Source organism: Neoarius graeffei, chromosome 8, assembly GCF_027579695.1.
Source record: "Neoarius graeffei isolate fNeoGra1 chromosome 8, fNeoGra1.pri, whole genome shotgun sequence".
Taxonomy (NCBI): Eukaryota; Metazoa; Chordata; class Actinopteri; order Siluriformes; family Ariidae; genus Neoarius; species Neoarius graeffei.
Window position 1 is genome coordinate 78,285,354 of NC_083576.1, and position 24,378 is coordinate 78,309,731.

A 24,378-nucleotide genomic window follows, 5' to 3' on the forward strand; every position below is an offset into this window, starting at 1 on the left:
ACTGTGAAATACCGTGACCGAGGTCTTGAAAATATGGCCTCGGTCGGTATTTTTTATATATAGCTAGCTACAAGCTCGTTTTCAGCTTTCTCCTGAAAGTTTTTCTTTTATTTCGTCTTCCTCAGAATAGTAAAACCTAGCCTGGGCCCGCCCATCCTAAGCGTGACGCAACACGAGGGCCTGTTGCGAGCTTCGTCTGGCCAGGCAAGCTATCTACAGCTCTTCCAAGCTCCCGAAAAATTGGGAACCAATCAACTTTGAGCATCTCCAACGGCCCTGGGTAGAGGCGTGTTCAAGGCACTGACGTAGTAGAACTGCGACCGGAAGCCATAGATTGTTTACAGAATCTATGCCGGAAGCGCTTCATTCACGCTTCCGCATCTATTACGCATAGACGCTGTATTGAAAGCATTCAACGGGAAGTTCTCATTGAAAACGGAGCAAAGCGCAGCCCTGGAGGTATTTATTGAAAGGAAGGACGTTTTCGCCTTGCTCCCGACCGGCTTCGGTAAGAGTTTAATCTATCAGTTTGCCCCGTCGCGTCGCATACGTCAGAGGAAAGAGTGATGTGATTGGTTTAAGCTTCGTCACAGCCTTTTCTGGCTTCGACCAGTAGCAAACTGAGGCATTTCAGGGAGGCGGGTCAACCACGGGCTCTGGGAAACGGTTGGGCTTAATATCTTGGCCAGACCAATAGCTCGTAGAGCTTTGTCGCGTTAGCCAGACTAAGTAAAACCCGCTTTTGCTGTGAACACTGTCTGCTGTGAACACGAGCCAATCAGAGCGCACGATTTGATGGAAACCGGACCGCGAAAAAAATAAATGCATGTATTTTATTATTTTGAAAACCCACCAGCCGACTGATCTGGCACATTTTATTCGTGCGACAGCAATGATGTAAATACCACCGTGTCGGAGTAGTGTCCGAAAGCATTTTTTTTTTTCTTTTCATTTTACCAATGAGCTCACTACGTAGTCCTCTATATAGTAATTCCCTATGTAGGGAGTAGTGAGCAATTTTGGGCACTGTGAGTCTGATTCTTTGCTGAAATGTAGCTCGAGTAAATAATATTTGCTCAGATCCATTCAGGGTAATTTGACTCTTCGTGCCAATGAAGCAAAAGCACTGCACCAGTCCCATATTTCTCTCGAATGCAGCTTTTGTCACTGGTACAGCCTGCGCAGCTTCTCGTGTTGTTCTTATAGCTGTTTGAAACTGAAGCTCGGTCCACTTAATCTTTCCATGACGGCTTAGCGTAGCGTCCGAATTAGGGCTAAGATAGGGTTACTGGATTTCTCTCACGCAGGACGTTTAGGTTTGTGTTCCAAGTCCTGTTTGGTGCACTGTTTACTGTGTTTTTTCATTTTCTGCCGAGTGTTTATTGTATCAATGACTGACTGATTCACGGCTTGGCATGAGCGCAGATACCTTCACTGAATGTTCAGTGGAATGATTCGGTCTTTGTGACTGAAGAGATCCTGCAGTATATTTACAGAAAGTAGCGCCTGTTGTGAAACGGCAGAGACAGCAGTCAGTGCGTTTACATGCACATAGAGAGAAACGAATTTCTGCCGTTGTTCGACTGAAATCGAAGTTCAAAATGCCATGTATACACCTTAATTCGGCTGAAATTGAACCGAACTCGATTTCTCGGAATCGAGCTACATGACCTAGATTATGCGATTGTAGCCGAGCTACTTCGTGCATGTAAACCCTATTGAGCTACGTATTCGAGCTACTTACTTCAGCACTGCCCCTTCCGGAAGTGACGAGACCACAAGCGGGAAACACAACAGCCTCGGTCGGCATGACAACGAATCATGACAACGGCATGAATCTTTTCTTTTTGTGGCATTGTTTGCACTGTTAAAATTTAGTTCACTTAATGCATCACCAAATACATCTGTACAGCTGTTGCATAGCTGTGAATTGTATACATAAGTCATTGTATTTGTGTGTGTGTGTATATATGTCCAACATCTGAAGAATGTCAATAAAAGCAAAACAATTGAACTTTTTGTTTATTAAGACATAAGTTAAATTGTAAGCAAAAAAAAAATATTTTGTAAGCAAAAAATGGACTTTAGAAAAATATACAATTATGCAAAATAAGTTCTTACAAAACAGTGGTCTGCGCAGGACAGTTTGTAGCCATACAGTCTGTTAGAGCAAGCCTAACACCTTGAGCACGGAACTTGTGAACACGGAACTGCCAGTGTTGCCAGATTGGGTGTTTTTAAGTGCATTTTGGCGGATTTGAACATGTTTTGGGCTGGAAAACGTCAGCAGTATCTGGCAACACTGCTGATAACTTTGTTTATACTCCTTGAATAGCTCTTCATGACGACAACCGGAAGTGTACCAACACGATGGGGCGTGTAGCGCCACCTGTGGCTCGGGTGCACAATGTACCTCACACAATAGCTCGATTTCATCGTGTGCATGTAGGATTGGATTTCTCTGGCACCCCTGCTGGGACCTTCAGCTCGATTACCGACAGTAGCTCGATTTGGATGTGCATGTAAACGTAGTCAGTGTGTTTGAGTGTACGCTGCGATGAATGCTTTAATGGACTTGTGCATCATTGTAAACACAATCTCAGTTGGGGAATTTTAAGGGAATACTTTGGTCAAAAGTATAGACCCTTTTCAATCACGTGACCTTTGTAAACGCGACCGCCATTTTGGACATGTAGTGGACTTCGGCTCGAATCAGTTTGAATGCGAGGAAGGAGACAAACGAAAAACATAAAAGAAAAAGGAGCAAGATGCAGAAAACACCTTCACTATCCAGCGACGTAGGGCATTTACAGGGCGAGCAGAGGGAGAGGTATTTGCAAAAATTGAGGTTAGCAGGCTTAGAGAACGACGTTTACCTGCTTCCACCAGGATTGTTCACTGATGTACGGAAGTACACGAAGCCCTCGTCTTTACCTGACTTCGGCCCACATGATCTGTATATCTATGTCGTTAAAAACCCATCGCCATACACATACACGCCAATGTCCGAGGTTCCGGAGCGTGCTCCGGCTTGCTCCAGGAGTGCTCCGGCCGAGGTTCCGGAGCGCGCTCCGGCTTGCTCCCTATCAAATTAAGCAGCTTGCTCCGGCTTGCTCCGGAGCAAGCCGGAGCGCGCTGCTTAATTTGAGGGGAACCTCGGCCGGAGTGCACTCCGGAACCTCGGCCGGAGCACTCCGGGAGCAAGCCGGAGCGCGCTGCTTAATTTGAGGGGAACCTCGGCCGGAGTGCGCTCCGGAACCTCGGCCGGAGCACTCCGGGAGCAAGCCGGAGCGCGCTGCTTAATTTGAGGGGGAGCAAGCCGGAGCGCGCTCCGGAACCTCGGACGTTGGCTCCGGCAGCTATTTACACTGGATCCGGTGTAAATAGCTGCCGGATCATAATTACAGTGAACTAGTAAATACAGTAAAGGAAAAACTTGAGACTGAAAGGTTTTAACAGTCATCCAAATGACTGAACGTAAACATTGCTACAGTAACATACTAGCTACTATGTTGTTGACATTAGCTAGTCAACAATAGCTACTACAGAAGAACAAAGAGGCTACAATGGGTTATTTTAGCCTATTTGGTTACACACTCGCCGCCACAGAATGTTAACAGCAATGTAATGCCTTTTCTGGCTAATTTTATTCGTCTTACCTCCAACAAAGTGGTCACTACACAAGCGTTGGTATGCCGAGGGCTGCCAATCTTTCCTGTTAATGGCCGCTATCCATCTTCTCCATCGGGATCCGATAAAATGATAACCCTTGCCTTGTTTGTTGATGGTTACTACATCCAGGTGCACAACAATATAGTGGCATGATGGAAGTCTTGCTGAAAGTAAAAACTTTCTTTGCTGCCGTTCCTCAATGTTGGCTGTGGTAAACTACTGGTAGTACACGTCCAAAATGGCGGCCGCGTTTGTCGTGACATCACGTGAAAAGGGTCCATACATGTTGTAAACAAGGGAATCGTATCACTGACTAATGCCACATGTTACTTTTCTGTAGGAAGAAATGTGGGTTGTTGCACAATTATTTCATGCAGAGTCATCTCTCTCTCTCTTGTGGATTTCCTGACCCATGATGCCTTGTGCATGCATTCAGATATGACTAGAGCTACGTGAATTTAGTATTTCATGCAACGATGATTAATATCTGTAAAAATAATGAGGCTTGTGCAAAATTATGGGATCTGATTTCGGTCACATTTAAGGAAAAGCATCCTCAGGCTAGATCAGTTATTCCTGCAAGGTAGATTTATAGCATTTTCAAGAGAGCCTGTGCAATTTTGCCAATAAATGTGTCCAAGAACTGCATAATTTCGCAGAAATCAGATTTCACTTTTTTCTCTCGCACATCAGCCAAGCACCAAAGTGCGTTTCCTGTTTACCACTTATCACTAAATCCTGTTAGACAACAATCAGTGAGGTGTGGGTTTTTTTTTTTTTTTTTTTAAATCTTGAGACTTAGTGTAAAGGTTTGTATTTTCACTGAGCATTGGTGCATGGGCGTATACTCAGGAATCCAGACAGCCAATCAGATCACATCATTCAGGATTCTGAAGCTCATGGCCAGATAAGTGTCCAGGAAAAGAAGAGTTTTTTTTTTTTTGTTTGTTTTTTTTTGAGGGCCGATGCTGAAAATATGCATCAGACTTCGGAAAATTGGTTTAATAATAACTATCTAGCACATCGTTGGAACTTGTAAGTCGAAGCTGAATATTTTAATCAATTAAAACCATGTAAATATTTGATAATTGTTTAATTGAACGTTTAAGATGCTGAATTTTATTGTACATATTTAAAAAAAAAAATTTTTTTTTCGCCTGTTCGAAGGGTTATAGATCTCGTTTCTTCTCATGCAAGACATGAAGTTGGCTTATGGCAATGTTAAATCATGGCAAGCTTCACAAATTTACTTTTATACAGGAAAATATTGCAAAAGATTTTTTTTTTTTTAACTATGAGGTCATGAGCAGAATATTCAAGTTTGTCAAAACTGAAGAACATTATCAGAGCAGGCTGCACGATTTCCTCGGACACCACCTTGTTTTGCGAGCAAACATGCTGAGCAGATGTGTTTAGTATCTCCTTTTGTTTTGGAGTGTGTGCGTGCACGCTCGAGTTTTATCTCGACAGCACTGCCCGAAGCCGTTAGCCTGGACATGTTACACGGTTTTATCGTAGTCACTTCTCCTGATAAGCGTTCCTCTTTTTTTTGAGAGTAGGTCTCCTGTGTCTTGCTGCTAAGAAGCATTCCTTAGCACTTGGCTACACTTCTGATCGCTCGGCTGTTAGCGATGGAGTAAAAATAAAGCAAGTTTAATTTGTATAGCGCTTTTCGCATACCCAAGGTTGCTGTACAACCAAAAAAATACAGTCCAAGGAGAGAAGGTGGAAGGAAAGAGGAGAAACCTTTTGCTGGAGAGAGCAGACGAAGAGCATTAGGAAAAGAGAAGGGTTTTAAGCATTGAAGGTGCATCATCACTTTTTATTCCTTGCTTATGTTGAACATCTGTGAGTTTTAGGGCTGTAACGATACACCCAACTCCACGATTCGATTCGTATCGCGATTTTTGACCCACGATTCGATACGCCCACGATTTTTTTTTTTTTAATGTTTTTTTTTTAAAGTAGTAAATTTGACTTATTAACATTTACTTACTTACATTAACTATTTAATAACAAATAATTCAGACCACTGCAGAGAATGAGTAATATGTATGCAAAAATGAACAAATGTATATCCAAAGATTGTTTTATTTCTCAAAATAATACTGTTGAGCTGGAAGCTCTGTTTTTTTCGGTTCTGAAAAAGTCATTTTTCCAAATCGTGTAAATCCGTTAAGATTTTTTTTTTGGGGGGGGGTAATAGGGGTGGCTCTCTCACTGTCTCACTCTCATAGGGCCAATGATTTTCTGTGATCGCAGAAAACATGGAAATTACGGAATTTTTATGGTGAAACATTGCTCGCGTGTCAAAATGTAACTGCCGCAGAAGGCCTCCGCCCAAGTAGACATGCCTTCAGTGTTGCCAGATATTGCTAACGTTTTCCACCCCAAAATATGTTCAAAACCAGCCAAAAAGCACCTAAACCTGCCCAATCTGGCAACACTGCATGCCTTTCCGGCCAAGTGATTGTGATTGGCTTGTGGCACACCTAGCCAGCCAATGAGCTGCTTGTTTACAGATTCGCTCCCCGCGTCGCAACCAGAATGGCGACCGCTTAAACGAAATGAATGCTCTGCCAGTGGCGGGTGTGGACGTTGCGTGACTCGCAGAAGATTGTCGCAGGTCGGCGAAAAAAACGACTTACTAATAGATATAAAAAATAAAAGTAATTTAAGTAAGTTTAAGATGTAATTTAAATAAAAAGTAAAGTATTCATAAATTGAAGTTTGGAAGCGCCTCTGTTTTTGGGCTGAGGAGAAGTTTGAAAGGGTGTACCGCGATTCTGCCGCCTTGTATCGCGATACGGATCGTGGCTCTGCGTATTTCGATTTCGATACGCATATTGTTACAGCCCTAGTGAGTTTGTCATGGTTTTGCACTCCCGGTCCACTTTGAGTGGAGCAAGTCCTTAAATCACCCCTTTGGAGACACACACACACACACACACACCAATGTTTTTGAGAAGTCTTTCCTCATCTTCATGACGGATCAGTGGTCAGGCGGTTGGACCGAGACTCTAAAACAGTCTCATAGACTTCAAACATGCTTCTTTTGTTCGTTTTCAGATCAAACATTTGATTCCATCCACTTGGGGACTGTTATTGTCTTGGGTAGTAGTTTCTGATTTCACAATTTGTACAGCACTTTGTCCAACAATCGTTTTAAAGTTAAAATTTACTTATTTGCAAACGGCCTTAGCGAGACACGTTTTGATTTTGAGATTTATTTAAAAAAGTATCGACAGACACATGGACGGACTCTTTCACGTTATCGCTAGGCCACTGGTTGGCTCGCTGGCTTGCTTTCTTGACCCCCTCTCCCAAGGGAAAATTTGGGATTTTTGTTCATCTTGTCATGAGATTCCGTGTGAAGCAACTTCTTCAGCCCATATCTATGGCTGGCTCCTTGTCTCATGGTCCAGACGGTTTCAAAATATCCTGCTCAGAGACAGTTCAGACTTGGGAGTAAAAAGGAGTGTTTCGTCAATTACTTGTGTCCTTGGGGCACAGTTTGCCTGGGGGCGGAGGGACAACCTTTCACCATTTTCCCCTTTACTCCGAATGCAGCTTTGCATGTACATTAATAATTCACTTAAAGTGCCATTCCACCATTGGATGTATTCTTTGGCATAAAATACAATATATTTTATGACATGACTAGACAGAGAAATCTTTTAGCTTCAAAATGATATATCAAACATAATTTTTTGACAACGACAAGTATATTAATTTTGCGACCAAAGTCACCTACCCTTTTAATTTCCGCGCGGTAGTGAAACGTGATGTCATCGGCAGGTTCGCCTTCTTGTGTACCACGTGTCGGTCTATTTTTAGACCAGGAAACCCCCAAAGTGAGAGATTCATTTCTCCTCATATATGGGGGCCAAAAGAATTGCGAAAAATTGAGTTAATCTTTCAGTTAGCTAGGTTTATTGGTATTAGCTAGATTTATTGGTATTATTTTTATCGCGTTCTATCCGCCATTGCTGATATGTGCCACGTCACGTGGTACACAAGAAGGGGAACCTGCCGATGACATCACGCGCGGAAATTAAAAGGGTAGGTGACTTTGGTCGCAAAATTAATATACTTGTCATCAAAAAATTGTTTGATTATATCATTTTGAAGCTAAAAGATTTCTCTATCTAGTGATACCATTTATATATGTTGTCAAAATATATTGCATTTTATGCCAAAGAATACATCCAATGGTGGAACAGCACTTTAAGTTTTGTGTATAAAAACGGACAAGTGGACGCCACGTAGATAAAGGAGTCGTGGCAGCCATCTTGAAACTGAATCCCTTTCATTCTGAGCACATTTAGTAGTTTGAGAAAGTAAATGTGATTGGTCAGTTCATGTGATTGGGTTGTTTTTTGGTGTGCAGTTGACGCAACGCTCACCCAGGAGGATTTACCTGGGTTTGTTCTTTTGCCTCGTCTACAGTGGGACGTCTGTAATACTTTTTGGTTATTTTTTACACATCTCCTGAGTGATGAAGTTTTCATGTATCCGTCCAGCTATAAAAGGAGCACGGAGTTTGTAGCAGGTTGTGTATATGGTGTCGCACAGTCATCGGATCATGCTTCATTCAGAACATGGTGCCCGAGTGGTCGAAGAGGCACTGGAGTAGAGAAGTAGTGTTGCGAAGTATTGCAGATGTCCGATTGCGAAATTTCTTGGTTTCTTAAAAACGGGTGAATGATGCAATGGTGAAACGATGGGTCGGGTCAGGTGGTTTTTAATGCAACTCCTCTGTGGTGTTATTCAGAGTTCAGCTGATTGGTTCGTTTGTGCAGATCTCGACAAGTATAATGGAAGCATTCGTACCCTCTGTCGTCGCCCTTTATTGAAAGAGCAGTCATCAAGTGCATGTGATTTTTTGCTAATGCTTAGCTGGCACATGAAATGTGTGGACAGTGCTGCAGGAACCTCGTGCACTGCTCTGGAAAAAGTTCTTTCTCTCTCTCTCAGAGCTGTGAGCGTGGTATTCGCACTTGAGAGCGGTTTTGTCATGAATGTTGTGTGTGTGTCCCTTCTTTATTTATTAGGATCGTATACCTGCTAGGTTGCTTTGAGTTCCCCGGAACATCTTTTGTAATGACGAGAACAAAAGCGAGGAGGCCCTGGCTCAGGTCTAGAATTTGCAGCAGGTTTCTACACTTGAATGCATTAAAACTCCTGAGCTTGTTGTCTGCCCTGCCAGAGACACTGCTAATCCAAAAACATGCCACAAAGAGGCGGGTTTCTCGTTTCAGCGCAGGAAAACCGAGGCCGCCTGTGTTATTTAACGTGCCCGAGCAGCTGACCTTTGTTCTGACCAGGTTTCATTTCGTACACTCGTGCATCTCCGCCACAGTGGTTTGAAATGCTTCGGTTTAGGCGTGTGGCGAGGCTGTGACTCTGATAGACGCCTGTTTGAGGAAGGGACGTCCGAGGAACTGCTCTCTGCTCTAACAGATTAGATAAGCTGCGTTTGGGTGGGATTTGTTTACAGAGAACTCTGTGACTGGTTTTCGTTCATATTCTCTCTCTCTCTCTCTCTCTCTCTCACGCGCGCCCTCTGTCTGTCTTTTGTCTCTCTCTCTCCCCTGTCTGTCTCTTTGTCTCCCTCTCTTTCCTTCTCTGTTCTCTATCTTTGTCTTTCATTGTCTTTTTTTTTTTTCCCCCCCTTCTCTGTCTCTTGGTGTGCATCTTTGTCTAGCTTTGGGTGGCACGGTGGTGTAGTGGTTAGCACGGTCACCTCACAGCAAGAAGGTTCTGGGTTCGAGCCCAGCGGCCGGTGAGGGCCTTTCTGCGTGGAGTTTGCATGTTCTCCGGGTGCTCCGGTTTCCCCCACAGTCCAAAGACACATGCAAGTTAGGTTAATATGGGACGGCCTTGGGCTGAGGTGCCCTTGAGCGAGGCCCCGAACTCCCAACTGCTCCCCGGGCGCTGTTAGCATGGCTGCCCACTGCTGTGTGTATGTGTGCGCTCATTGCTCGCGTGTGTTCACTGCTTCAAACGCAGAGAGGAATTTCACAAGTGTGTGATGAATAAAGTTGTGCTTTCTTTCTCTTACTTGCCGTCTTGTCAGTCTTCCTCTTGCTTTCATTTTTCCTGTTTTGTTTTTCTCGACGTTTTGTCTGTCTTTCTGTCTCTTTTCCTCTTGCTGTTTTCCTCTACATTTCTGTCTGACTTTTTTTCTCTCTCGTCTCTTTCTTTGTGTTTCTCTCTGTGGGTGTCTGTCACTTCTTGCTTGGCCCGTCTCATTTCTGTCTGTTTGTGTCTCGCTCTTTCTTTTTCCTGTCTCTCATTCTATCTTTGTCTGTCTCTCTTTTTCTCTGTTTGTCGCTCTTTTTCACTCTGTCTTTCTCTCGTCTCATTCTATCTTTGTCTCTCTTCCTTCTGTCTTTTGGTGTGCATCTTTGTCTGGCTTTCTCCTTCTCATTTTCTCGCTGTCTTGTCAGTCTTTCTCTTGCTTTCATTTTTCCTCTGTTTTGTGTCTCTCGCTGTTTTCCTCTACATTTGTCTGTCTCTTCCTTGCTGTCTGACTTTCTCTCTGTGGATGTCTGTCACTTCTTGCTTGGGCCCCTCTCTCGTCTCTGTCTCTCTCTTTTTGTCTTTCATTCTATTTTTGTGTCTCTCTGTCGGTGTCTTTCTTTTCTCATTCTTTGTGTCTCTCTCTCTGTCTCTCTTCCTTCTGTCTTTTGGTGTGCATCTTTGTCTAGCTTTTGCTCTCATTTTCTCTACGTTTTGTCTGTTTTTCTCTGTCTCTTCCTTGCTGTCTGACTTTTTCCTCTCTCATCTCCCTTTGTGGGTGTCTGTCACTTCTTGCTTGGCCCCTCTCACTTGCTGTCTCTCTATCTTTCTTTCATTCTATCTTTCTCTCTCTTCTGTCTTTTGGTGTGCATCTTTGTCTAGCTTTTGCTCTCATTTTCTTGCTGTCTTGTCAGTCTTTGTCTTTCATTTTTCCTCTGTTTTGTGTCTTTCTCTGTCTCGCTTCCTCTTGCTGTTTTCCTCTACATTTCTGTCCGTCTCTCTCTTCCTTGCTGTCTCCCTTTGTGTTTCTCTCTGTGGGTGTCTGTCACTTCTTGCTTGGCCTCTCTCTTTCCCGTGTGTGTGTGTGTGTGTGTGTGTGTGTGTGTGTGTGTGTGTGTGTTAATGCCCATCCACACCCAGACATGCACGCCACACTCAGATATGCACTCTCGCAGGCACATGTGGATTATGAGCTCTTGCAGCAAGTTCCTGTGTGTGTATGTGCACGTAGGTGTTTAACTGTGTGTTTGTGAGCGCCTGTCAGAGCACAGCACTGTCCTCTCGCTCTCTGCATTCTCTGGAGAAGTGTAAAGGCCTGGACTCTGACACATCGCTCATCTAATCTCCTGACCACTGACACAACTATAGCCCTCGGGGGCTTTGTGTAAAACGATGTGTCGGGGCTTTTCTCAGTATTCTGAGCCCTTCTGGGACGTTGCTGCGTTTTCAAGGAGAATGGAGGCCCTGATCAAGGACACAAGCAACTTAGTTTAGTCAGACAGACCTGCTGTTGTCCTGGATTTGTCCCTGAACTGTAATATTATACTGCTCTACATCCTGCTCACTTTATTCTCCTGTCATACTTCACTTATTCATGTTGTTGTATTCAAAGAGGATACAAACCGCTCAGTTAAAGGGAAACTCCGACCCTGAAACACATTAAGTAGGTTTGGACGGAGATGTTTAGTGATTCCCAGTGTGAAGTTTGGAACAAGAAATCCAACACCAAAGTAGCAGCATGACTGTGATGATCGACTCAGGGCTCTACATTAACTTTTGAAACCACTTGTCCTGTCGGGCAAGTTGAAAGGAAATTTACTTGTCCGAATGTGAAGTTGACTTGTCCGAAGAAAAATTTGAGGAAAAAAAACCCGCAAAAACTATTTGTAATAAACTAATTTCACCAGAATTACTTTAACACAATCTATTCACTGCAGAAAAAAATTGGACTCCATCAATCAATTTATTTATGAGAAATTGAAAACCAGAAAGGGCGGCACGGTGGTGTAGTGGTTAGCGCTGTCGCCTCACAGCAAGAAGGTCCTGGGTTCGAGCCCCATGGCCGGCGAGGGCCTTTCTGTGCGGAGTTTGCATGTTCTCCCCGTGTCCGCGTGGGTTTCCTCCGGGTGCTCTGGTTTCCCCCACAGTCCAAAGACATGCAGGTTAGGTTAACTGGTGACTCTAAATTGACCGTAGGTGTGAATGTGAGTGTGAATGGTTGTCTGTGTCAGCCCTGTGATGACCTGGCGACTTGTCCAGGGTGTACCCCGCCTTTCGCCCGTAGTCAGCTGGGATAGGCTCCAGCTTGCCTGCAACCCTGTAGAACAGGATAAAGCGGCTAGAGATAATGAGATGAGATGAAAACCAGAAAATTAAAATTATACAGTATATTTTCATTTTTAAATTATTAACTTTGAATATATATCCTCCACTGATTAATTGGTGTTGTCTAATTATTTATTCATTGTGGCTCCTGTATGGTGTTTAATGGTTGCGATGAAAGTTGCGGTGTTTTTTAGGTTTTTGTTGCGATTACATTGGAAGTGAAAGTTGCGAGAAATTGTTGCAATTTTCTCTTTGTGATTAAAATTGAGTGACATGTTAAATATTAAGTTATTACTGAAAAACTATTGATGAAAAAAACCAGACACCGAGAAATGGTCCAATAAACAATTTTACCAATGTAAAAGATTACCAGGACTACAAAAATACAGAAAAATAGGCTTTACTGATCCAAATGCACCTGTTGGTTCAAAAGTTAAAGTGCAGAGAACCTCACAGCACAACATGAAGTTACCTTAAAATATAATATAAATGCCTCAGCTTTCATGTAAGAAAAAACACTATTAATACTAGTACTGTGTGCAGGCAGTCTCTCCTGAAAACTAAATTAAACAATAATTATAAACTAATAAAATAAATGGCTCAGGCTTCATAGAAGAAAAAAACAATTTGAACAGAATCTCACAGTATGATGCTGAAGCTGCCTAAACAATGGAAAATAAAACGTTTTGGCAAAAATGTTGGCATCCATTAATTTATTGTATTAAGTAAAAAATAAAGTGCACACAGTCCTTCACTGTAAACATAACACACTTTCAGTAACAGAATTTAAGCCTATATAAACACTGACTCGCACATGCTGCTTCTCTTGAACGTATACATGGAAGTAAGGTGGAAGGTAGTTTGTCGACGTCACCTCAAGACGACGCCAACGATTGGTCAAATTTGCAGGAAAGTTGCGGTGATTGGATAGAATTGTAACACAGCCCTGAATTTGCGGGGATTGGTTGAATTTGCGTTGATGTTGCAAATCGCAACATCGCTAAATCCTGGAGGGTCTGGTAAACGACCGTTTACAGCTCAAATACACGAAGCGGTATTGGCTGGTTTCGCAAGCGGAATATTGCGCATGCGCACATCGCTCTTTCCGAAGAGAAACATCCGGCGATTCATCAAAACAATATGTCGAGTGAGATGCTTCAGGAATCATGTGAAATAAACTGATAAATTTGATATGTAACCCGAATATCAGCGTATTTTGGCACTTGTCTGACATAACTAAGACTATGAACTTGTCCGACATAAAGTATCACTTGTCCCAGACAAGCGGACAACCGTTAATGTCGAGCCCTGCGACTGCGGTATTAACGTGAATGTTGTAGCTTTCGGTTTGAGCCGAGTGCTCAGATGATGAGCCGAGAGATCTGGACAGACGAAAAGACTAAAGTGCCGCTGCATCGCTCCCTTTAGGTAATAACCAAGCAAAGGCTGATTTGAGAGCATGGCCCTATTAATAGTTTGTCCTTTATTTTGGAGGATTTGGCATAAACTAGTAACCTTTTGATTTTTATGGCCCACTTGCCATAAAAGAGACACTCCTGATGACTGAGTGGGTGGGGTTTTTTGGTTTGGTTTGGTTTTATTTAACGGAGTGCTTGTGAGAAAACCCCCAGCTTTTCTTTTCCGCTCTTCTCTTTTCATCCTGAATTAATATCCGAGAAAGAGAGAAAAAATGACTGGACTTCGTTTTCATCAGAAAGAAATGATGGACTAAAAACCCCACGGCATGCAAATGAGGCAAGATTTAACCTAAAGGTGGCTGAACAGCGGCGACACCTCTGGGTCACTTCCCTTTTCTGTGTAATTTCTTTGCATGCGATTTGTGATGATTCACTCCTGTATGGCACTTTGTCAGCCAAGCTGAATTCCTCCTACACACCCTAGTGCTCTGGACTACAACCAAACCTGCATGCTGGTGTAGTTAACAGGATGTCACAATAACGCACAGTCATAGGATATGAAGTCCTTCTGACTCTTCCTCCCTGTCTTAATTTCTTCGCTGAAAATTTCACTCTTCTTGTTGGCACAAACCGAACGCAAGTGAAAACGTAAATGAATATTGTATTTCGAAAGGGGTCAAAAAAATAAAAAGGGTCAAGAAATGATCACATAATGGATCTTTCTTAGAAAGATCTAAAATCTAACTGGCATGCTAGTTTGCAGTGCGACAGATATGCAGTACCAGTTAAGTTTGTACACCCCCCCCCCCCCCCCCCCCCCCCCCCACTCATTCATATTATGTCAAGAACCGCTCAACTAATGGCCCTTTTCCACTACCCTTTTTCAGCTCACTTCAGCCCGACACGGCTCGCGTTTCGACTACCTCAGAGCAGCACGACTCTGCTCGCTTCAGCCCTACCCAGCACCCAAAACTCGCACGGTTTTGGAGTAGGGCTGAAGCGAGCCAAACCGAGCCGAGTGGGGCTGGGGGCGTGAGGAGACACTTCCCTGTGCACTGATTGGTGAGGAGGAGTGTCCTCACATTGCCCACACATGCCCCGCGAGCACGCTGGGATCTGTAAACCCGGAAGAAGAATAATTACAAATTACGAGAATTTCTGAAGCCTTATGCGCCTCGCCTCATCTATACGCTCTTGCCAGTATCTGTTGACATTGTCGGTGACAACAAGCCACAGCACCAAGACCAGCAACACTAACGACTCCATGTCCTCCATGTTTATTGTTTACTATCCGGGTTGTGAGACTACCGCTTAAAAGGTCACTGATGTCACTGTTTGCGCCGCCTAACGACATCACGTGACGTCCACCCACTTTCGCTAACTCCACCCAATGTGTCCACCCACTTCCAGCCAGCACGGTTCAGCGCGGTTGTAGTCGAAATGCCGCCCAACTCAGCCACGTTGGTAGTGGAAAAGCGGCATAAGTAAAGAGAAACGACACCCATCGTTACTTTAAGACAGGGGTCATCAAACTACGGCCCGCGGGCTGACTCCGGCCCGCCACCCCCCCTTTGACCGGCCCCCAGACCCTCACCACTTGAACCGGCCCTATGAGGCAATCCCCAAAAGTGTCATGGCCTATTTTTTTAAATTGCTTTTTGGCAAATAACGTCTGCATCTTGTATTTTGTTGGTTTTATCAATTAAAATTGATATTTAGTTATAAAATGAACTATTCATATTTTCTGAATTTTCATCATATGTTCGCGATCAAGCAGTGACAGGCAGCGCACGCGCAGAGAACTGTCAGTGTTCAGGACAGCAAAATGGCTAGCGGTCAGCGAAAAGCTGACAGAGTGCAGAATTTTTAAAGAACAGTGGACCACCCATTATTTTTTTCGTTCAGTGTAAGGACCGTGCAGTTTGTCTTGTATGTAAAGAAAGTGTGTCGGTTTTCAAAGAATATAATCTGCGTCGTCACTACGAAACCCGCCACAAAGAGCATGCTAGTTTGCGAGGGCAAACAAGAGAAGACAGGATTCAGAGGATGAAATGCGGACTGGCTGCACAACAGAATGTATTCCTTCGCCAAACCCAGATCAACCAGGCTGCTGTCCGAGCTAGCTATAAGGTAGCTCACCTACTAGCTACCCATGGAAAGCCGTTTACTGATGGGGACTTTGTTAAAGTATGCATGCTTGCTTGCTGTGGCCGAGGAGGTGTGTCCCGACAAGAAGGATGCGCTCAACGCGGTGAGTCTCTCCGCACCTACTATGACCAGGCGAACCGAAGATTTGGGGGACAACGTGTATGACCAGCTGAATGAGAGAACTCGAATTCTGACGCTTTTTGCTTTGGCCATGGATGAGAGCAATGACGTGCAGGACACAGCACAACTGCTGTGATCTATTGATCAATTGCTCATATTATTATAATTTCACTGTTTTTTCAAATGTGTTTTATAGGCCTATTTATTTGACCTTTATTAAGTGCTGCACACAATTATTATAAATATTATTAATAATATCAACAGGCCTACCTACAATTTATAATTTTCCACTCACCTTTGCCAGTGTCAATCACCTCAACTAGGCAGATGTTTCTTACCTTGACAGCTTTGATGTTATTTTTATTAGAAAATAAATAAATGGAATATCTGTGGTATTTCAAATTAAAACAAAGTGTGAAGACTCGATTACTACTTTTGCAAACCACTAGTAAAGATAAACAAATATGTGCCAGGAATCAAGTGTGGCTATAGTAGTGGGGATGGCTGTGCCAGGCTAGTAATCTCTACTACACAATGAGGCCTGCTGGTGGTCATATTTGTCTGGGTCATACAATTCTGGGTTATATAGCTGACCCAACCCCGGCCCCTCATCACAGTCAGGAACGGCATTGTGGCCCCCAGAGAAAAAAGTTTGGTGACCCCTGCTTTAAGACATCAAGGCTTTTAATTCATAAAAATAAAGCATTGAATTAGAAGGCGTGTCCAAACTTTGACTAGTACTGTAGGTGTGGTGATCTGGTGTCCACATACTTCTGATCATACAGTGGAGCACCATGTATTACGTGACTTAAGGAACCTGAGTCCTGCGTGACTTTTGTGTAAGGTCTGTGCCAGCCTGCCTGCTTGGATGGACAGTTTTAGACGAACTGTGACGTCGAGGGAAGTACAGGAAGTGTTGCGACTTCTCTCGTCTTGTCCCCAAGATGGGCTCGGTGATCTTTTTTGCTAACGTGTGAGGGAATGTTCAAGCTTCCAGTTTAGCATCATGCAAACTAGGGTTTTCCACATTTGCACCAAAATCTCATCTCAGTTGGGCGTGTTATGGAAAGCCCGTCAGATCATCCCTCGTGAGGCTTGTATCACTTGGTAGAGCACCATGATGCTTCGCCTGTTTGATTACTGTTCAGCTGTCTGGGATTGTTCTGGAAAAACTAATGGCAACTATTTGGAAAAACTTGAAAGGCCTGTATTATTAAGGGTAGTGAAATCCAGCAGAATGAAATCGGTCGCATTCTTCGTTGGCCGTCATTAGAATCTCGCAGGAAATATCAAACTTGCCTGCAAATTTTCAAATGCCTAAATGGCCTTGCACCTGCTCGTCTTTTTATATGACTTTAACTCCTCGCGCAATTTCCACATAAAATACTCAACAAAGCTCTTCTCCACTTGCCCAGTGCTAAACTGCTAAGTATAATGGTTCTTTTTTGCTGAAATGGGGCGAAAGTGTGGAACACGCTTCCAAGTGGTTTGAGAAAGGAAGCATCTTTCCCGAAATTCAAGAAGAGTCTTGGACTTCGTTTGTGTATTTAGTTTGGATCTGTGTGTTCATAGCCTATAGTGGGTGGTGGTTTGTTTTTTAAATCCCCTGCTGGCTGAAGGGCCCGAAGAGGCATTATGTCGTGTTGACGTCCGTCCGTCCGTCTGTCCTGGGAAGGCCTTCTGAAATCAACTCCTCTTGCAATTTTTGCAGGAATTTCACAAAACTTGGCAGGATTCTTTATTTGTCGGTAGTACGCATATTGCGATTTTGTTAAATTTGGTCACGTTTTTACCAGAGTTCCAGCCCTTGATTAACAAAATTATACTTCGACAATTTCATGAGACAGTGTTTTCCTTCTGAAATCAACTCCTCTCTCAATTTTTGGACCAATTTCACGAAACTTGGCAAAAGCCATTGTTATATGTCGGTAATGCGCATATTGTTTTGTTCAGTTCGGTTGCATTTTACCAGCGTTGCAGCTCTTGATTAACAGCCTTGTACTTTGACAATTTCATGAAGGTGTGCTCGCCTTCTGACATCAACTCCTCTCAATTTTTTTTTTTTTTTAAAGATATTTTTTGGGCTTTTTTCACCTTTATTGGATAGGACAGTGTAGAGACAGGAAATGAGCAGGGGAGAGAGACAGGGAAGGATCGGGAAATGACCTCGGGTCGGAATCGAACCTGGGTCCCTGGATTTATGGTATGGCGCCTTATCCACCTGAGCCACGACACCCCCCCCCACCCCCACCCCCCTCTCAATTTTTGGAGGAATTTCTCGAAGCTTGGCAAAAGGCCTCGTTATATGACTGTAATATGCAGATTGCGATTTAATTTCGTTTGTGAACATTTTCCCAGAGTTTTGGCCCTTGATTAAGTAACTTTGACAATTTCATGAGGGTGTATGTTGTTCTGAAATCAACTCCTCTCACAATTTGTGAAGGAATTTCACCAAACTTGGCAAAAGGCTTTGTTATATGACAGTTATACGCAGATTGAAATTTTGTTTAATTTGGGCAAATTTTCCCAGAGTTATGCGCTTGATTATTAACAAACTTGTACTTTGGCAATTTCATCAAGGTGTGCTTGCTTTCTGAAATCAACTTCCCTCACGATTTTTATCCCCCGCTGGCCGAAAGGCCCGAAGGCGTCATGGCGGTGTCTGTCCAGGGAAGGGTACTCTCACCTTCTGAAATCAACTTCCCTCACAATTTTTGGAGGAATTTCATGAAACTCGACAGGATTCTTTGTTATATGTCGGTAATGCGCATATTGTAATTTCGTTCAATTCAGTCGCATTTTATCAGAGTTGCCAGTAGGGGATATTGTGCACTTGGAGCACTCTTGTATTTCGACCTTTTGGACCGCTTGTTTAAATCCAGACAAAGAAAACGCACTGAATAACCTGACTTGGTTTGAGACCAGTATGTGATCAAGTGGTAAACCTGTAGCATTTGTTGCTTATACTGGTACAACAATGCAGCCAGGAAACAAAGATTAAAGAAATAAACATCATTGTACATTTTTTTTGTAAAGTGGTCAAAGATACTATAGAGATGGAGTCATGCTCTGCTGCTACATATTTGTCCTTTAGTGTGTTTATGGCTGGTGTTGGTTAAACTATTCTGAGCTGAGAACAGATTTAGAAAGGGTTAATCCCTGATAGCTGCCTTGCAAAATTACACAATCCATGTGCCGCTGTTCCATATTTACCAAGTCTTGCTGTCCTCACACTTCCTGATTTGGACCAAGCTTTTCCAGGCATTTAAGTCTGAGACGGAGCGACAGCCAGTCGTCGGTCATCTCTCTGGTTTATGACTCCACACTAAATTTGCTCTTGATTGCACTTTGGAATCTCGTCTGTGTGTTTCGTAAGACGTTCAGGACCTCCTTGAAGGTGCAGAGTGTGCTATGTTTTCTCACACAGCGCGCTGACACACGCTCATCACCCCCACGATGGCCTTCAACGACTACATCATCTCTGTCGCTAGGCAGCTGGCATCACCCCCACCCCAACCGTTGTCATGGTAGCAGATGTGTTGGCATGACGTCAGAAGTTCCGTCTCTGCTCTGAACATGATGTCTGTCTGTGTGTGTGTGCGGAAAGACATTAGGTTCAGGATCATTTTGGTGCACTCCTCATGTTAATGTGGCTTTACATTTGCATTCTGTGGGTCTGAGCTCGAGTGACGAACTTTAGGTCACGTCCTAGCGGCTCTTTACAGCTGGTGCAAACAAAACAATGTTCCTCCGTGCTACGTAAATAAGGCCAAGAAAAAATAATTGTTTCCGGTTACCCAACCGACCATTTAAAAAATGCTCCGACCCTAGACTTTTTTGTTAGATGTTTAAAAAAAAATGTATTTTCGCCGACCAACAATAAATTTTGAAAAAAAAAAAATCTGCATTACGATTTGCATAATATTGTCGATCTGACAAGTGACTAATTCTAAAACGCATATATCGGACAAGAAACACTCATTGATTTCTCACGGCCTCAATCTGACGTCATGACCTCTTTCCGGGAAACTCCGGCTTGTGTCGTACACAACGCTAGGCATCATGGCGGCCAACGAAGTGTTCTCGATTACCGTGATCGGTTGCGACCACACGGAAGATTGTAAGACAATAAGTTCATTTTATAAGTTTTCAACTGTAAAAGAACTCTCCGAACATTATCATCCTCCGCTGGACGAGTCATGCAAACAGTATACACACAGCGCCCAGGCTAACGGCGGTATGGAAGTCACGTTGGAAAGCCTGCTCAGCAATTTTGGCTTGCGGGCACTGACATTTGAATGTAAACAGAAGCCGGAGTTTCAAAAAATTTTAGCTATCAAAACAAAAATACTAAAAGTACACGAGGACGCAAAAGTAGAGGTGACAAATAATGCCACACCTAAAATTTATTTTAAAAAAAAAAACCTACCTACCTGGTATTTTGTGTGATTAAAAAAAAAATAAAAAGACCTACCTACCTACCCTATTTTTTTTTCAAGATGTAATAGGAAACAATTATTTTTTCTTGGCCTAAGACAAACTAGACAGGACTGCGTAGAGTACAATTATTACTAGAACAAGACAAAAGGGACAGTAAAAGTCTGACTGTGTAATTACATCATATGTGGATTTCCAGCTTAGCAAGTTTTTGTTTTTCTTCATTGCTGTATGCTGCTTAATCATATCTGCTTGTGTGCTTTCTGTTCATTCTGACCTCATTTATCGGCCTTGTGAATTGCATTCAGAACACATCACACAACCCTGAGCTGTCAAGTCAACAGCCAGTTGTCACAGAAACCTCTCTGTTAACTCTGTGTGTGTGTTGTCTTCCTAGGGCTCCGGAGATCATCCTGGGTCTGCCCTTTTGTGAGGCTATAGACATGTGGTCACTGGGCTGCGTCATCGCTGAGCTGTTTCTCGGCTGGCCGCTTTACCCCGGAGCTCTGGAGTATGACCAGGTAACTCACGAAGCTAATGATCCACTGGCTGTGCTGGGTCACTGCCACCTGCGGTCAGGGCCAAGCGATTCTCCACTTCATGTCCGTTTCTGCAGTTGCTTTGTCTGATTAGAGATACCTGTTGCTTTCACCGTAGCGTTTGCACAAAACCTTCGATTATTATTATTTTCTCTGAAAAACTAGAACGCCCTTCCTTCCTTCCTTCCTTCCTTCCTTAGATGATGATGATAAAAAAAGTCTTTATTTATCACGTACAATCAAGCACAGTGAAATTCCTCCTTTGTATTTAACCCGTCTGAAGCACTCAACACACGCAAGTGAGCAATGAGCGCACACGTACCCAGAGCAACGGGCCGCTATCTTAGCGCGCCCGAGAAGCAGTTGGAGGTTAGGTGCCTTGCTCAAGGGCGCTTCAGTCATGATGCAGAGGGAGGGGAAAGTGCTGTTCGTTCACTAAACTCCCTTCAAATTTTTTTTTTCTTCCCCTCCCTCATGTCTTCCGAGGGAGTTTTTCCTTGCCACTGTCGCCACAGGCTCATCAGGGATAGAATTAGCTCGTTTGAAAATCTTTCTCTAAAGGGGAACTGAAGTCATTTTTAAACTTGCTTTATTTCTTAACGTGTTTTTCAATTACGTTTTCGGTTTTAGTAACCTGATATCGTAACTCGTATTGGCATATATTACACTTAGCAGCCTTTTCGGTTTTCAGCCATGTTGAATGTGGTTCGTTTGGTCCACGGTAGGCGTCGCTTATCCGCGCGATCTTCACGAGACTTCAAACGTGAACCGTCAGCGCCGCCATTTTGAAAACTGTTTACACAGCGGCCGGATCGCCATATCATTCGAATTTAGATTAATTTTGAGATTTGCCAGCTTCGTCAGTGACGGCGTGTCAGTCCTGCGTGCTGTGGCGCGTCCACCTGAGTGGACTCCAGCACGTGAACAAGGCGCACCTGAGCTCAATTAAGGGACTGTGTGTTTACGCCTATTTAAGGACTGTGCTGATGCATTTGCATCGCGAGGTATCACGATACGCATGTACGCGTTACCGAGCCTTTCTACCCGTTGTCTTGATTTCCTGTTTCTCGTCCTCGCTTAGCCTTTGTCATGTTTGCGCCTCGACCGACCCTGTTGCCTGTATTCTCGTTTTTGATCTTGCCTGCCGTTCTGGATTGTTTGCCTGCGTCGGTTTTGTCTCGCTGTATATATATTCTGCACTTTATTAAACCGTATACTTGTGCACATGCATCCACGTCCCTCGCGTACGTGACCTGGAGATTATTCCAAAGGGCTTCGAACCAACGTGGAGAAGAGAAGAGTTGGAAAGACGACAGGATAAGGACGAGTCCGTCGCGCTGGTATTTACGTCATTACTGTCGCACAATTAAAACGTGCCGGATCAGGCGGCTGGTGGGTTTTCAAAAATAAATACATGCATGTATTTTTGTGATAAATGCATATTATACTGAGCGCATTTCCCACATAATCCTCACTAAGGTTTCGGACAGCGCTGCAAAATGGCGTCCTCACTATATAGTGAGCAGGGAGCGATTTCGGGCACAGGGAAAACTTCCGGCTTGATCACTTCAGCATTCGAAAGAGGGCGCGCGCGTCTTTTGACAACGTTGGCAGATGTCGGTCACTTTGATTTCCGCTGTACGTTTTACTTCCGTCCTACGATGTCTCGCACAGGTCTCAACAAATCTGGTTTACGGCCGTTGCTTTGACATACGGACTGATATATTACAGAGCATATTTCAAACACTCATAACTTGCCATAGCAGCGACAGAATGGCGATCAGAAATGCATTCCAACATTTTATAAAATAAGAAATGGAATTTTGATGAAAAAAAAAAAAATTGCCTTCAGTTCTCCTTTAATTTTCTGTAAAGCTACTTTGCAAGAATGCCTGTCGTTAAAAGTGCAATACAAATAAACTTGACCTGCCCTTCCAGTTTGATATAAACCATCTTCATAACCATGTATTTATAACGTAAGAAACCTTTTCCGCCTCGAGGCGGCTTGGACTCCAGCTCTGAACTTTGTTTTTCAACAGTAATTTAGATTCAATTTAATTTGAGCTACAACTTGAACAAACGGTGTTGGGTTTTTAATTTTTAAATCCTTGGGTTATTCCATACCAAAACAGAACATGCACTTTACTTCATATACCTGCAATTTTGCATGTCCTAAGCGCCTTCTGGTGTGGCGTCATGCCAGGTTCCTGTCTTTCAACTGTGTTAAAGCGATTTAACTCGGAAATTGAGAAATTACGGGGTTATGAAATGTCATTGTTAAACATGAGTACAAGATGTTCTAGACAGGGGGAAAAAAGTATATGGACTTGAGCTTAAAAAAACCACATTAAAGTTGTAACATCAGTCCGTTGGGCCATTTCCCCGGGCGTAGCCATACTGGATTAGCCTGTTAAATGGATATATTAAGAGACAAAAGTGAGGGTGGCGATGCGTGACTTAGGGTTCCGCACGACAGTATACCATGTCCCGTATTAAACAGATGGAAGATAAGCAGGTAAAAATATATATATTTTTTAAAATAAACAGGTGATTAACAAGCAAAACTTCATTTTGATTCCTTGTCTAATACTGCATCACCGTAATTTTTGTGGAGAAATGCAAACAAATTGACCAAGAAGTCACGCTAGACCATAATATTATACTATAGGTCTGGTTTTCACAACAGAAGGACTCTCTGGACAACGCTTGCTCCGAACTGACTCCATGCATGTGCCGCGAATGACACACACCTGCATGGGATTTAAGGCGCGATCAGCGGGCCTAAATAAGGACTCGGAGTGCGGACTGACTTTGCGAAGCATTGCGTCGTCGTGACACATTACCGAGCCTTGTTTTCTGACTGATTTCCTGGTTTCTCATTCCTGTTCCTCGATTTCGACCCTGCTTCTGCCTCGCTCGACCGTTTGCCTGTTTGCACTTGTATGTGCAGAAGATCTTTTATTATATCTGTCTCCAACCATCCCTGACACAATACTTCGTCCTGCTGAGACAAGTATAGCAGTCACTTGTACACAAATGATGTTAACAATGACGATGCAAAAAATTGTTTAAAAAAAAAAAATTGTAAAGCCGTTTCAATATTGTTAAAGTTGTGTTTAATAAAGCCGTTCTGAAAACTTGGCCACATCAAGAATTGTTAGAAGACCGTTATTATCCCCCGCTGGCCGAAAGGCCCGGAGGGAGGGGAAGGGATTATGTTGTGGCGATGTTCGGCCGTCCTGGGAAGGGTGCTCACTTTCTGAAATCAACTCCTGTTACAATTTTTGCAGGAATTTCACAAAACTTGGCAGGGTTCTTTGTTATATGTAGGTCGTACACATACTGTGTTTTCGTTCAATTCAGTCACATTTTACTAGAGTTACAGCTCTTGATTGATTAAGAAAATTATAATTTAACAATTTCATGAGCGTTTTCCTTCTGAAATTAACTCCACTCACAATTTGTGGAGGAATTTCACGAAACTTGGCAAAAGGCATTGTTATATGTCGGAAATACGCATATTGTTATTTTGTTCAATTCGGTTGCATTTTACCAGAGTTACAGCTCTTGATTAACAGCCTTGTACTTCGACGATTTCATGAAGGTGTGCTCGCCTTCTGACATCAACTCCTCTCTCAATTTTTGGACGAATTTCTCGAAGCTTGGCAAAAGGCCTCGTTATATGACGGTAATAC

General features: G+C 43.3%; 1 protein-coding gene across 2 annotated transcripts in view; it reads left to right on the top strand.

The window, feature by feature from the left end:
* hipk3a (homeodomain interacting protein kinase 3a) overlaps positions 1 to 24,378 on the top strand; it is a 148,074-nt gene that overhangs the window by 71,373 nt on the left and 52,323 nt on the right. For both annotated transcript variants that reach the window (XM_060928286.1, XM_060928287.1), the window contains exon 3: positions 20,542 to 20,665. In XM_060928286.1, the coding sequence (XP_060784269.1) occupies positions 20,542 to 20,665 (124 nt within the window). The remainder of the gene's footprint in view (positions 1 to 20,541; positions 20,666 to 24,378) is intronic.